This window comes from Xenopus laevis, chromosome 7L (genome assembly GCF_017654675.1).
Source record: "Xenopus laevis strain J_2021 chromosome 7L, Xenopus_laevis_v10.1, whole genome shotgun sequence".
Classification (NCBI taxonomy): Eukaryota; Metazoa; Chordata; class Amphibia; order Anura; family Pipidae; genus Xenopus; species Xenopus laevis.
In genome coordinates this window covers 6,892,454-6,907,823 of record NC_054383.1, presented here as the reverse complement: position 1 = coordinate 6,907,823, position 15,370 = coordinate 6,892,454, and the positions used below count along the sequence as shown (strand labels likewise).

At 43.9% G+C, this 15,370-nt stretch overlaps 1 protein-coding gene across 4 annotated transcripts in view; it reads right to left on the bottom strand.

The window, feature by feature from the left end:
- Positions 1–1,717: 1,717 nt before the first annotated feature.
- stambpl1.L (STAM binding protein like 1 L homeolog) overlaps positions 1,718–15,370 on the bottom strand; it is a 30,843-nt gene continuing 17,190 nt past the window's right edge. For all 4 annotated transcript variants that reach the window (XM_018224497.2, NM_001092813.1, XM_018224498.2 and 1 more), the window contains 10 exon segments: positions 11,584–11,678; positions 9,840–10,057; positions 8,639–8,714; positions 7,635–7,730; positions 6,260–6,602; positions 4,944–5,068; positions 3,569–3,706; positions 2,550–2,662; positions 2,313–2,412; positions 1,718–2,047 (listed from right to left, as the gene is read on the bottom strand). In XM_018224497.2, coding sequence (XP_018079986.1) covers positions 1,991–2,047; positions 2,313–2,412; positions 2,550–2,662; positions 3,569–3,706; positions 4,944–5,068; positions 6,260–6,602; positions 7,635–7,730; positions 8,639–8,714; positions 9,840–10,057; positions 11,584–11,613 — 1,296 coding nt within the window. In that variant the 5' untranslated portion in view covers positions 11,614–11,678 and the 3' untranslated portion in view covers positions 1,718–1,990.

Below are 15,370 nucleotides of genomic sequence, written 5' to 3'. Positions count from 1 at the left end.
GTTCTTATCAGGAGGGGAGTCAAAGCCTCGTCTTGTGAGACAGAGAAACACTCGATCCTCTGGTCAGGAGCCAAAGCATCATGAAGCCCGGGGTGCAGCGCCCCCTATGGGAGTGTCAGGCTCATGACGGAACAGACACTTGCACTTTATGGGTTTTATTGATGTTTTTATTTCTTTGCTGTAGTCTTGTGGAGGAGCAAGAAAATTTTTTATTCGGCCTCCAGCTGGAGCCGTGTCATAGCACCAACCCAAGCACTTGTTTTTAGCACTTATTTGTCTCCTTATATGTGTGTTACACGTCTTTTATAGGTTTCCATAAAGTCTTTTTCACTGCAGGGGAGCAGGAAGTCCTTTTGGGCTCTGCCCCAGGTTTTGGTGATCTGGGGGAAGCTTTTGTAGAATCCAGGGTTTAAAGGGACTCTCCTTAGCCCCCCACCTGTGCCTTATGTGCCAGAGGGGTTGGGGATTTGGGGCTTACCCTAACCTTCAGATGAAGGTAGCCCATCAGTCCTGTTAGCTTTTAGTGCTTTTAGGCCTGGGGCTTCTGGATTTTTGGAGCCCATGTCGTGGTGCAACTAGAGTGTGCCGGGACCTCCTGCAAAAAAATCCTCAGAGGGGCTCAGTGCACTCCGATCCCCCATCCTCCCGCCCACTTCCCACCCTGACCACGCCCACTCTATGACTGGACTCCGCCTCCTCTCCGCCCAATGCCAACTTGTGATCTGCTTCCCCACCACAGGTGGCTGGGGAAGGGGGGCAGTTTCTTGTTAGCTATAGAAGAAGCAGATCACAGTCCAGGCCCCCCTTTTCCCTGGGACCCTTGCGACTGCGGGGTCTGCTTCCTCTATAGTTACACCACTGAGCCCATGTTGGGTTGCCACCTGGCCGGTATTTTACTGTTCTGGCCGGTAAAAATTATGGCTGATCCCAATGTTATTAATAGGGAATAAAGATAAATATATAGGAAGGTCAGTGATCCCAATGTTATTAATAGGGAATAAAGATAAATATATAGGAAGGTCAGTGATCCCAATGTTATTAATAGGGAATAAAGATAAATATATAGGAAGGTCAGTGATCCCAATGTTATTAATAGGGAATAAAGATAAATATATAGGAAGGTCAGTGATCCCAATGTTATTAATAGGGAATAAAGATAAATATATAGGAAGGCCAGTGATCCCAATGTTATTAATAGGGAATAAAGATAAATATATAGGAAGGCCAGTGATCCAAATGTTATTAATAGGGAATAAAGATAAATATATAGGAAGGCCAGTGATCCCAATGTTATTAATAGGGAATAAAGATAAATATATAGGAAGGTCAGTGATCCCAATGTTATTAATAGGGAATAAAGATAAATATATAGGAAGGTCAGTGATCGCAATGTTATTAATAGGGAATAAAGATAAATATATAGGAAGGCCAGTGATCCCAATGTTATTAATAGGGAATAAAGATAAATATATAGGAAGGTCAGTGATCCCAATGTTATTAATAAGGAAAAAAGATAAATATATAGGAAGGCCCATGCCTTTTGGTAGTACTTGCTGGGGCACCTTTTTTTTTTTTTTTTTTAACAACAGAGTAAGAACCCACCCTACTTGAAGGCCATAATCTCACTAGTTTTTCCTATTTTCAAGGGTTTTGTAGTCAGATTTACAGAAGGCTCTGTTATACATCTACGGAAACAAAGGGAATTAGCGCAGGTTTGTTCATTTAAGTCTCCTTTAATTCCAGGCCCCTCCATCTAAATGCACAGACACAAGATGGCGCAAGTTGTTACAGCCGGAATTGTCACAGAAATCAAGAAAACAACCTCAAAAAAAATGTGCAGGGGCAATAAATATGAAACTATCACATTTAAATGTATAAATTAGGGGGGAAAAGTCCATTTGGATTCCTAGAAAGAGGGGGGGGGCAATAAAACTGGCACTTGCTGTCCAATCAGTCCATTGCAGTGGAGAATGTGGCCCCCGAGTTGCCATCACCTCAGGTCGAGCACAATAATATCGGCATCTCGTACCATCACGTGTCTGCAGGTCTGAGAGGGAGAGAATCCAAATGGGACAATCAGTTTTGTCTTCTATTTCTTCCTTCTATTTTATAATGTCATTATAGGAATCCAGACTATACCATCATAGATATTCCACAGGAACAAGCAGGGGGTGTTGGATTTTGGGGGAGATTATAACAATTTTAGGTTTAGGATTGGACTAGGCCAATAGAACACACACATATTTTGGGTGAGCACAGAACAGACGTAACAGTAAATATGCAATTCCATTATATTAGAATGATCCACTTACACTGAATTGTCTGGGCTCTTTGCTGTGAGGGTGGAACCCCTTCTTTTTGCACACAGACACCTCCAACATCCCGGCGCTAGTGAGACGGAAAATTCCAGTACTAAGAGAAAAAAAAAAGTAAAAGGTGCCATAGGGTATATTAGATACAAAGGGTTAAACAGGTGCCAGGGGTTCAATAAGGGGACATGGGGGTACATTAGAATAACAGGGGACATGGGGAATGTTAGAATAACCTACTCATTGTGCTTTGGTGAACAAACGATGGCAATGGCTTCAGGTAACATGAGCTGGTAGGAGCAGTGAGTGTGCAGATCTACACTAGATAGAAACGCCGTCTGGGTTGGATGCGTCTGCAAAAAGTCATTCAGATTAATGCGAGTTACATGCATTTGCTCCTATTGCAACTGGATAATACACATTTTCACCATCAGTGACCATTGCAATCCCTGTGGTGCCACACATCAATTCGGAGGATGCAAAATGGTTCTGGTGTGCCCCCCACTCCATATGGGCCGTTTTCTTGGTGTGCAGAAAAATCACCTGCTGATTTGTGGTTCCATATTGTGATTTTTTTTTCTGGACGCCTACCAGGCATATAGAAGGCTATTGGCTTTGTTACTGGCGTGGTTAGACCCCGAGCAGCCAATCTCAGTGCAAGAGGCCAGCCAATAATGGACTCGGCAAGGAGAGACCCGAGACTGGCTGCTCTGGGTCAAGACTACAGTTTTTAGGAATTTGTCCAAAGCTAGAAAAGCATGGAGAATTAAGCTCAGGCTCAGTAGTGGCAAGTAGGGGCTTGTACTAGGACTTTCAGATGGGCAATATCACATTAAGTATTAAGTAATAGGCCCTGTCATTCCAAGTACACAGAGGCCCAAACAGACCCCTACCAGCCCACTATATGGTAACTTTCTATGGAACCCTGCAGCAGCCCACAGATTGCCAGTCCGGGCCTGATCTTGCCCTACAATAGTAACTATACTTTAAATTTACAGAACTACCAAAAATTACAGCACCACTATGCATGGGGCTCAAGGCACTCCCATAAAGATATCCCTGAAGACTGTCAGACGGGCCATTCCTATAACTAATACTAAATACATCTGAAACAGCAAAACCCATGGCTACTATCTCACGATGCACAATATGGTGCTTCCAACTCCAGGGGTCACTTTCTGAACCCCAGTCAGGCTGGTCAGAAGTAAGTGCAAATGAAGGCTAATGTGCTGTGAGCAGTAGGGTGTCGGGTCACTTACGTGGATCCAGCCCAGAGTGAGGAGGTTGTGCTGGTCCTGTACATTAAATAGCTCCTCCACATTCTCCATGTCACAGTAGTCCGGTCCCGCAGACTGCTTTGGTACAATCACGTGAGTGATGGTGAATTCATCGTGAGTCTGCAGGACAGATGGGGAAGGTGAGCCATCAGAAATGGCAGCAAGCTTAGGAGGCCAACAGACCCACAGACTATACCGATTATCTACATCTCCCTTGATGGCCAGCAAGGAATTGTCCCTTCCTTAAGTTACCTGTAGATTTGGAGGAGAAATGTGCACCCCAGGAATGTTTCTGGGTCTAGACCTGGAGTTATGACCCACCACCATACAGTTCCTCATAACCAACATTGTGATCCCAGATCCACAGTCAGTCTCTCTCTTTCTTCCTATCCTTCTATTCTTACATCACTGCACTTATTGTAACTTTTATTTCTTCTGCCTGGTTTACTCCTCCTTTCCTTATGGTTTTCTCTCAACCCTCCATACGATCACCTCCTATTTTTATCTTTCCACCATTTCTTCTCATCAAACAATGTCTCCTTCACACCTTATCTGTTTCTAGATTTCCTCCTTATCTCCCTTTGTTTCTCTTTTACTCTCCTCTTGCTTCTGCCTCTCCCTAACCAGTTCTACTCCCATTCCCTTACTACTTACAAGTCCTTTCTCTCCTCCTTATAATTCTTCCCCCATTCCTCTCCTCCTATCTGCTCTCTATCTTCACTCCCCTTTCTATTTCTCTACATCTTTCTTCTTCCCATTTCCTGAAGTTCCCTCCATTGGTTTCTCCAAATGTCTTCTGCCACCTATTCTGATCTCATTTTCTGCTTCTTATTCTTTAATTTCTCTCCCTTTCTTTATTTTTATCTGCTCTCTTCTTTCTTTATTCCCTTTATCTCCTGACCTACTCATTCACTTTTTTGAATGCTCTCCACTTCTCCCCCCGTGTGTTTGTATTGTCCTGCTCATGTTCACTCGGTCTTCTTCTAATCTCTCTCATGTTTCTCTCTTTTCTTTGCTTGTTTTCTCCCCTGTCCTCCACCATTTTCTCTGTAATAATTTGCCCTTTTCCAGTTTATGAGAATTTTGGGCCATAAACCACTGCAACCTGCTCTGCCAAGAAAGAATTAACAATAAAATGATCTGTGCCATTAGACTACCCAGATGTTCAAATAACTGCAATATGTGTTCTGGTTGCTACAGTTATTTAACTTAGCAACCAATTTAAAAATGTAAAAGGGGAACACCACTAAAATGTAATTTCAAACACCTTTCTAATACATTTCTACACATTTTCAACAGTTAAGATAACGATTATCATTCGGTCCAATCATTTCTCATGGATTTCTAGTCCCCTTACCAATTTGCCACAGAGGATGCCACAGGTCTCAATCCCTCTGGAAGTATTAGCCTCGGCCAGCTGCAGAAATCGGTGTGACAGATCCCTGGGCAGGGCAACCAGTCGAAGGCCATCCACTATTTCATCTAATGGGCAGAAAAGGCATGGGGTCAGCAGATGATGGGGTATATGGCACAGGACAGGAGATAGCAGGGGTACATGGGACAGGTCAGAAGCAGAATAACCAATATTCCAAAAACAATAGGGAACCGAGCTTTACTTAAAGGGATACTGTCATGGGAAAAAAAACATTTTTTTCAAAATGAATCAGTTAATAGTGCTGCTCCAGCAGAATTCTGCACTGAAATCCATTTCTCAAAAGAGCAAACAGATTTTTTTATATTCAATTTTGAAATCTGACATGGGGCTAGACATTTTGTCAATTTCCCAGCTGCCCCATGTCATGTGACTTGTGCCTGCACTTTAGGATAGGAATGCTTTCTGGCAGGCTGCTGTTTTTCCTTCTCAATGTAACTGAATGTGTCTCAGTGGGACCTGGATTTTACTATTGAGTGCTGTTCTTAGATCTACCAGGCAGCTGTTATCTTGTGTTAGGGAGCTGCTATCTGGTTACCTTCCCATTGTTCTTTTGTTTGGCTGCTGGGGGGAAAGGGAGGGGTGATATCACTCCAACTTGCAGTACAGCAGTAAAGAGTGATTGAAGTTTATCTGAGCACAAGTCACATGACTTGGGGCAGCTGGGAAATTGACAAAATGTCTAGCCCCATGTCAGATTTCAAAACTGAATATACAAAAATCTGTTTGCTCTTTTGAGAAATGGATTTCAGTGCAGAATTCTGCTGGAGCAGCACTATTAACTGATTCATTTTGGAAAAAAAATTTTCCCATGACAGTATCCCTTTAACTCCTTGAGGCTTCACATATGCTGTAGCTTATAAAAAAAAGTATCCAATAAGGAGTGTGGAACCTAGAGCCAATCAGCTGCAACTCAGGAACACCATAAACAGCCTTCAGGGTAAGAGGCGACACACGGATGAATTTAGACATCCGACAAGACGGATCAGCCCTTAGGGGTGGCTGCCCTGGTCCTCGCACTTGAGAAGGAACAATGGCAATGGGGACCCACTGCTGATGCAAAATGACTGCTTATCGATTACCCTATCAGTATAGGGCCCTGAATGAGATGGTGGCCATGTTGGAGAATCACTGGTTCCCCGGACACTGGTATACATACTGGTATTACTGGGATGCACCATGCTGTACATTTATATGTAACTTTATTGGTGCAATACATTTAAAAACTCAGTGGTACTCACTCTGCACAGCACTCAGTGTAGCTGCCGGTTTCAAGGCTCTGGTCACAGGAGGGGACTGGCCGGTATAGATAGAGGCATCATTTCTCTTTGCCTGTTCCGTGGAGCTGGATTTGGTGGTAGAGATGCAGGTCACCATTCCTCCCTCAATCTGCTCCGGCACCTTTGGCCCATCTTTAATTTTCAGCTGATCTCTGATCAACTCCTGCTTCCGCAACTGGTCCTCAAAGAAGCTGAACTGTTCCGTTTCCATCTGCTGTTGGCGCATTTGTGCCAGGCGCTTCTTTTCCGCTTCTATTAACTGTTGCTGCTCCAGTTTCTTCAGGCATTCGGCTTTCCGTTTGTTCTGTAGGAAGAAGAAAGGGCAAATATCAGGAATTAAAATGCAATTACTAAGGTCGCTTTTGTCTGATTATGGGTCAAGTCTCCCCCGATTCTCCAGGGGACCAACAATTGTTCAGGGCCCCCTCAGCCCATAATAAGGTTACAGATAGAGATAGATATATAGATATATAGATATATAGATATATATATCTATATATCTATCTATCTATCTATATATTTATATATAGATATAGATATATAGATATAGATATATATAGATATATATATATAGATATAGATAGATAGAAACATTGGGGTAACAGTCACCCTGTTATAGTTCCAGGGGTACAAATAAACACTCACCCCAAATCTCCCCCTAACTGACCTTCAGGCTGGGCCCCCTTAGCTCATAACAAGGTTACAGATATATAGAAACATTGGGGTAACAGTCACCCTGCTATAGTTCCAGGGGTACCCAGGGTACAAATAAACACTCACCCCAAATTTCCCCCTAACTGACCTTCAGACTGGGCCCCCTTAGCTCACAACAAGGTTACAGATATATAGAAACATTGGGGTGTCACCCTGCTATAGTTCCAGGGGTACCCAGGGTACAAATAAGCACTCACCCCAAATCTCTCCCTAACTGGCCTTCAGACTCGGCCCCCTTAGCTCATAACAAGGTTACAGATATATAGAAACATTGGGGTGTCACCCTGCTATAGTTCCAGGGGTACCCAGGGTACAAATAATCACTCACCCCAAATCTCCTCAAATATACTTGGTCAGGCCGACAGTTAATGGCAGTTAATCATTTGGGTCATGGCTGGAGGGGGTTAGAAAGGCTGGAGGTGAGGCAATGACAACAATTGTTATAATATGTTCTATGTATATTTGCCCCCCAGGTGCCCCTGGCAAAACCCCTCTCCTCTTCTCTATAATGATACTAGATGGATACAATACATGGGATGAAACACAAAACAAACACAATGTAATTATGTGAAATTCAAATATGGTTTGTTTCCCAGCCAAAGAGGAGCATCATGGGACTTACAATGCCTTGTAGGTACTCCTGGTATTCCAGGTTGTATTTCTTCAGCAGATCCTTCTTCAGGACATCGATTCTTGGAAATGCAACTTCCTTTAATTTCTTAAAGAGAGACACACACAGAGTTTTAAGTTTCCAAACTCCACCCACTAGAGGGAGTATTAAAACTCTGTGTCTGACAGTGTATATGACTACAAATACATCCAGAGCAGTGGGCCCAGTATCTGGCTTGTCTGCAGGCCAGATTACATTAAAGGAACAGTAACACCAACAAATGAAAGTGTTTTGAATAAATGACAATATAATGTAGTGTTTCTCTGCAATGGTAAAATTGGTTTGTTTGCTTCAGAAACTCTACTGTAGTTTATATAAACAAGCTGCTGTGTAGCCATGGGGGCAGCCATTCAAGCACAGGATACACAGTAGATAACAGATAAGTACTACTATAGTTTATATAAACAAGCTGCTGTGTAGCCATGGGGGCAGCCATTCAAGCACAGGATACACAGTAGATAACAGATAAGTACTACTATAGTTTATATAAACAAGCTGCTGTGTAGCCATGGGGGCAGCCATTCAAGTACAGGATACACAGTAGATAACAGATAAGTACTACTATAGTTTATATAAACAAGCTGCTGTGTAGCCATGGGGCAGCCATTCAAGCACAGGATACACAGTAGATAACAGATAAGTACTACTATAGTTTATATAAACAAGCTGCTGTGTAGCCATGGGGGCAGCCATTCAAGTACAGGATACACAGTAGATAACAGATAAGTACTACTATAGTTTATATAAACAAGCTGCTGTGTAGCCATGGGGGCAGCCATTCAAGCACAGGATACACAGTAGATAACAGATAAGTACTACTATAGTTTATATAAACAAGCTGCTGTGTAGCCATGGGGGCAGCCATTCAAGCACAGGATACACAATAGATAGTAGATACATTCTGAAGAATCCCATTGTATTATACAGAGCTTATCAGAGAGGCAGAAAATATATACCTTTAAAATATCCTGCTTTTCAGGGATTTCATATTGCTGATAATCTCGGTGTCCGGGCAGTTTTTCAACAAATAACCTGTAAGAAAAATAAATCCATGTTCAGGGGTTGTTCACCTTCAAAATAACTTTTAGTACGTTATAGAATAGCAAAGCAACTTTTCAATTGGCCTTCGTTTTTTCTTTTTCATCGTTTTTGAATTACTCGCCTTTATCTTTCCGACTTTCCAATGGGGGGGTCACTGACCCCATCTAAAAAACAAATGCTCTGTAAGGCTACAAATGTATTGTTAATTTTCATTACTCATCTTTCTATTCAGGCCTCTCCTATTCATATTCCAGTCTCGTGTTTAAAACAATGAATCGTTTCTCGGAGAATTTGGACCCTAGCAACCAACTTACAAACTGGAGAGCTCCTGAATAAAAAGTTAAATAAGTCAAAAAACACAAATTAAAAAAAAAATTAAAACCAATTGCAAATGGTCTCAGCATGTCAATCTCTACATCATAGTAACAGTTAATTTAAAGGGGAGCAACCCCTTTACGGGCCCTGCAATGAAATGTTATGGCTAGGGATGGACAGAATCAAGGATATGGGGTCGGGATTCTGCCTTTTTCAGCAGGATTTGGCCAAATCATTGTCAAACAATCCTAATTTGCATATGATAAATAGGGACGGGAAGGGAAATCACGTGACTTTTTGTCAGAAAACAAGGAAGTAAAAAGTGTTTTTTCACTTTTTCCTGTCCCTAATTTGCATATGCCAATTTGGATTTGGTTTGGTATTTGGCCAAATCTTTCATGAAGTATTAAGGGATTCGGCCGAATCCCAAATAGTGGATTTGGTGCATCCCTAGTTATGGCCAAAGGCCTTTAACCCGGCTCTACAGCTGCTGCTGAACTACATCTCCCAGAATTCCTGAGTCAAGTAAATTATAACTAAAAGGTTATGGGAATCACGTCAGAGCAGAGTTATTGCTGCTTCTTGGGAAGGAGCAAGACATTCAAGTCACGCAGGGAAAGGGCAGGGGGCGATTGCTCTTCTCCCAAAAATACAACAGATCCTGTTTCCAGGTCCCATTATCCCATTATATCCTTTACTGAAAGCAATCTGATTGGCTGGCATGGATTATAGGCACAGAGCACTTGTTATCACATAAGCCCAATGGCACCGCAGGCCAAGCACAATGACCAGGGTTCTTACGTGATAAATTTGTTGTAGAGAACAAAGGCATTTTCAAGGTTTCCTTCTTCCAAATACACCGACGCCATTCTCTCCATCTCCACCCCCGAGCGGAAGTAGCGTCTAGGTGTGATGTCTTCATTGATGGTGATGTTACAGCCCAGCTTGCTTAGGGCTCGCACTCGCTCCTCCGGACTTAGGGACACGTCCGTGTGATCTGGAATAGCCACCAACTTCTTCTGCAATGAGAATACACAAAGGTTACGCTACAATAACAACATAGGCTGACAAATGGGCCTCTTACGAGCACTTTTGCAATTTACATTCATTATTTCGTTTTTGTAGATTTTGAGATACTGTCAGTTTTTACTCTGCTAAGAAAACTACTTTGAAACAACAGCGCCACCTGCTGGTCATTTAAGTCATCTGTTTGAAATAAGTGAGAAAATTAAAGTCTTGAGATGCTGATCTACTGGCATAACTGGGGTTAATGCAATGCTATGAATCCAACCTTGAAGTGATCTTACTGGCATAACTGGGGTTAATGCAATGCTATGAATCCAACCTTGAAGTGATCTAACTGGCATAACTGGGGTTAATACAATGCTAGGAATCCAGGCCTGAAGTGATTTTACTGGCATAACTGGGGTTAATACAATGCTATGAATCCAGCCCTGAAGTGATCTTACCGGCATAACTGGGGTTAACGCAGTGCTATGAATCCAGCCCTGAAGTGATCTTACTGGCATAACTGGGGTTAACGCAGTGCTATGAATCCAGCCCTGAAGTGATCTTACTGGCATAACTGGGGTTAATACAATGCTATGAATCCAGCCCTGAAGTGATCTAACTGGCATAACTGGGGTTAACGCAATGCTATAAATCCAGCCCTGAAGTGATCTTACTGGCATAACTGGGGATAATGCAGCGCTATGAATCCATCAATGAAGTGATCTTACTTAGGGGCTAATGTAATAAAAATTGCATCTGGTTTGGTAACTCTCAACAGCCAATCAGCAGGTAGCATTTACTAGATCCCATTTGGAAAGCCGGTATCTGGTTGATTGCTTTTGGTTAGCAGGCCTGGTTCGAAGTCACAGTGTTGTACCATGTCTACTAAGTATGAGGATATAAAGTGCAAGTACTAGTGATCCTCTGAATAGTTTTTTTAATTTCTTTAAGCTCTCATTATATTAGCAGTTTTAGGCTTCTACTATCACAAACTTGTAACAGGAGCGCCTCCTGCTGTTCAAAGGGGGGTAGAGAAGCGGCTTGAGAGTCTGGAGTTCAGTCTGGCTAGCCTGTGTAAAACTGCTAAGATCATGAGTACTAAAAGAAAGAACATTTTATGAATTTTTTTTCAATAACATTTTTTTTATGAATCACTCAGCACAATTTTACATTTGTTTTGGGGGGGGGGTTCAGTGCCGCTAAGCAGTCACGAAGTGCAGTGAGGCTTATTGCATGCCTCCCAGCTGTCACCTAAACATGGCCCATCCCCCTGACAGTTACCCATGAATGTCCCCTCTAAGCAGTTGCCTATGATTTGTGCCCCCAACATTCACCCAACTTTACCCCTTCCCATAGCAGCCGCTCAACCACAGAAACATTTGTGCTCCCAACACCACCATGATGACTGCGCTCCCCTCCCACATCAGAGCTGTTATTTTGGTTTCCTCCATTAGTAGAGGTGCAGGTTGCCCAATGCTGAGACCCAGTGCACTGCTCATAATAAGAACAGAATAATGAAGGCAAAAAGCATCACCAGGGAAGAGACGGAGATGGGCTGCTCCATTGTGACTGCAGGTTGTTGCTCAGGAGGCAGCGGGGAAACAGCTTCACAGTCGTTCCATCTGCAGCCTGGGGGGGGGACAAAGACAGAGAATCAGTGACGGCTCCAATGTATCAAGTAACATCAGTTCCTCCATATGAATCATAAGTCAACGAATAGGCAGGAAACTATTGGGCCTTATCTATATGGTTGACTATGAGCAGCACACCCATCATTATCAGTGTGTCAGGAATATCTATATAGGGACATAGTAACTGATTAAAGGCACATTTCCCAAAGAACAAAATCCATTTCTGACTCCAAAAGAGCAATGGGACCAGTCCCTGGAGCAACGCTGCCCTCACTCTATTAGATCAGTGACCTTATAGTGTTTCGCTCAATAGAGAGGCAGTAGCGATGTGCTGGTCCTGTCCGATATCCGCCCTCCCTCCACCTGTGCTGCCCGAACCCCACTTCTGGGTTCCTTTTATATAGACCCGCGCTGCCCCTCCCCACCCATGATGTCACAAAAGAGGCAGGGCGAGCAGGCGCGGGTCTATAAAAGTTGAATGCGGAAGTCTGGCATTGTAAGGTCACGAAAAAAGAACTCGACCCAGACCCGCCTGCGAACTGGAAAGGGGGTGCGCGGTCAGCCCAAACCAGCCCGACCTGCGGGTAAACCCGTGGGTCCTGTGGGTATGGGGCCACACATTACTAAGAGGCAGCCAGTAGTGACACGCGGGCCGGCCCGAAATCCATGGGGTCGGGTGGGTTCAGGCCAACTCCTGCACAAAATCTCTCTAGCACTACCGGCCCCTAAATTTATAGATTTGCACCTATAAATAAAAGGGGAACGGCGGGGCGGGTTGGAAAGGGGGCGGGTCAAGAATTTCTCTTCCCTTTCTGGGAAGAGAAACAACGATAAAATTCAAAACGACGGTAAATACACGAAGCAACGATAAATTCAGGAAATGCATTGAAGTCAATGGGCGTCAAGATTGACGCCAGACCACTTTTAATTGCACGACTATTTTGTCCAAATGAATTAAAGTCAATAGGTGTCCGAATAATTTTGGTGCACAACCATTTTTTTTTTGTCGCAGCTAATTTTTTGCCACAGAATTTTTGCATTGGTTTTGTGAAAACATTTGCGGGCGGCGAAACACATTCCCAGGCTGAATGCACAGAGCTCGCTACATAAACTCAAACTAAGAATGAGGTCTGCGGGGTGTAAAAGAAGGTGACTGGACCGGTTCCTGAGAGAACAATAAAAGCTTATAGAGAGGCGTCACCTAATAGGCCATGTGCCTCCATAGAGCAGCCGATGTGCCCGTAGGCTACAAGGCGAGGCACAGTAAATGCGCAGAATTCTGTAAACTTAATCCAACATAGGCCTCGCTGCTCCTTTGTATTTGCACAGAGGGAATTTAAGTGGCATATAAAGCTTATTTAAAAAACAGGGTATATTTCCCCTTTACTGGAGGTGGTGAAAGAATGTAAATACAAGATAATGTATTTTGGAACAAGGGAAACGGAAATGGTGGGTTGGGGAGAGGAGAAAACTGGGAAGACAGACAGAGACCAGAGCTAGGCCAAATGATACAGGTGCCCACGGTTGGCTTCAGGTAGCCTTGGGCATCCATATAATTTGGCCTGGCTCTGGTCTCTCTGATACACCCGCTCCCTGCCCTCCGCCAATATCTGCTAATTTGCTGCCACCTGTCCACTGACTGCCCACCACCCCCTTATTCAACTCTACCTGCCCACTCACTGCCAACCACCCCCTTATTCAACTCCACCTGTCCACTGACTGCCAACCACCCCCTTATTCAACTCTACCTGCCCACTCACTGCCAACCACCCCCTTATTCAACTCCACCTGTCCACTGACTGCCAACCACCCCCTTATTCAACTCTACCTGCCCACTCACTGCCAACCACCCCCTTATTCAACTCCACCTGCCCACTCACTGCCAACCACCCCCTTATTCAACTCCACCTGTCCACTGACTGCCAACCACCCCCTTATTCAACTCTACCTGCCCACTCACTGCCAACCACTCCCTTATTCAACTCCACCTGCCCACTCACTGCCAACCACCCCCTTATTCAACTCCACCTGTCCACTGACTGCCAACCACCCCCTTATTCAACTCTACCTGCCCACTCACTGCCAACCACCCCCTTATTCAACTCTACCTGCCCACTCACTGCCAACCACTCCCTTATTCAACTCCACCTGCCCACTCACTGCCAACCACCCCCTTATTCAACTCCACCTGTCCACTGACTGCCAACCACCCCCTTATTCAACTCTACCTGCCCACTCACTGCCAACCACTCCCTTATTCAACTCCACCTGCCCACTCACTGCCAACCACCCCCTCATTCAACTCCACCTGTCCACTGACTGCCCACCACCCCCTTATTCAACTCCACCTGTCCACTGACTGCCCACCACCCCCTTATTCAACTCTACCTGCCCACTCACTGCCAACCACTCCCTTATTCAACTCTACCTGCCCACTCACTGCCAACCACTCCCTTATTCAACTCCACCTGCCCACTCACTGCCAACCACCCCCTTATTCAACTCCACCTGTCCACTGACTGCCCACCACCCCCTTATTCAACTCCACCTGTCCACTGACTGCCAGTTAATAAGAAGGCTCAGCACTGTGGAAGCATAAGGGAACCCAAACTATGTGTTTGCCCCCATGGGTGCCTAAAGCAGTAGCCTAGTGTCTGGGGGCAGCCAGAAGACCAGTTAGGGTTAATCTTTGAAGAATTTCTACTTGCACCCTGAGGTACTGAAGGAACAAGACACTGAAGTTCAAAAAGTTTGAAATTTGGGGTGAATACTTAGGGACAGATTTATCAAAATTTGAGCTAAGTAAATAAAAACTGGTGAGTTCTAACTTTTACCCATTGATAAATACGGTTCTAAAAACCCCATAACACTGAATAGACTATGGGTGAGTTTTTATGTATTAAAGGGATTCTATCATGATTTTTTGGATGTAGTTTTTATTTCTAAATGACACTGTTTACACTGCAAATAATTCACTCTACAATATAAAATGTCATTCCTGAACCAGCAAGTGTATTTAGTTGTAATATTGGTGTGTAGGTGCATCTCAGGTTATTTTGCCTGGTCATGTGATTTCAGAAAGAGCCAGCACTTTAGGATGGAACTGCTTTCTGGCAGGCTGTTGTTTCTCCTACTCAATGTAACTGAATGTGTCTCAGTGGGACCTGGATTTTACTATTGAGTGCTGTTCTTAGATCTACCAGGCAGCTGTTATCTTGTGTTAGGGAGCTGTTATCTGGTTACCTTCCCTACAGTTGAGAAAGGGCAAGAATGGCCCGAAAAATGTCGTGTATGGTAGTCAGTGAATAAATACTTTTTCACATAATTTTGCTTTGAAGTGGTCTCCTTCAACCAATTGTTTAAAGATTTGCCTAAGGGGAAGCGGTGCCCTGAATGAGGATTGATGCATTCTACAATGGCAATCACAGGCAGAACGTAAGAACATTCACTTAAAGGTTTTACCTTCCCATTGTTCTGTTGTTAGGCTGCTGGGGGGGAAAGGGAGGGGATGATATCACTCCAACTTGCAGTACAGCAGTAAAGAGCGACTGAAGTTTATCAGAGCACAAGTCACATGACTCGGGGCAGCTGGGAAACTGACAATATGTCTAGCCCCATGTCAGATTTCAAAATTGAATATAAAAAAATCAGTTTGCTCTTTTTTAGAAACGTATTTCAGTGCAGAATTCT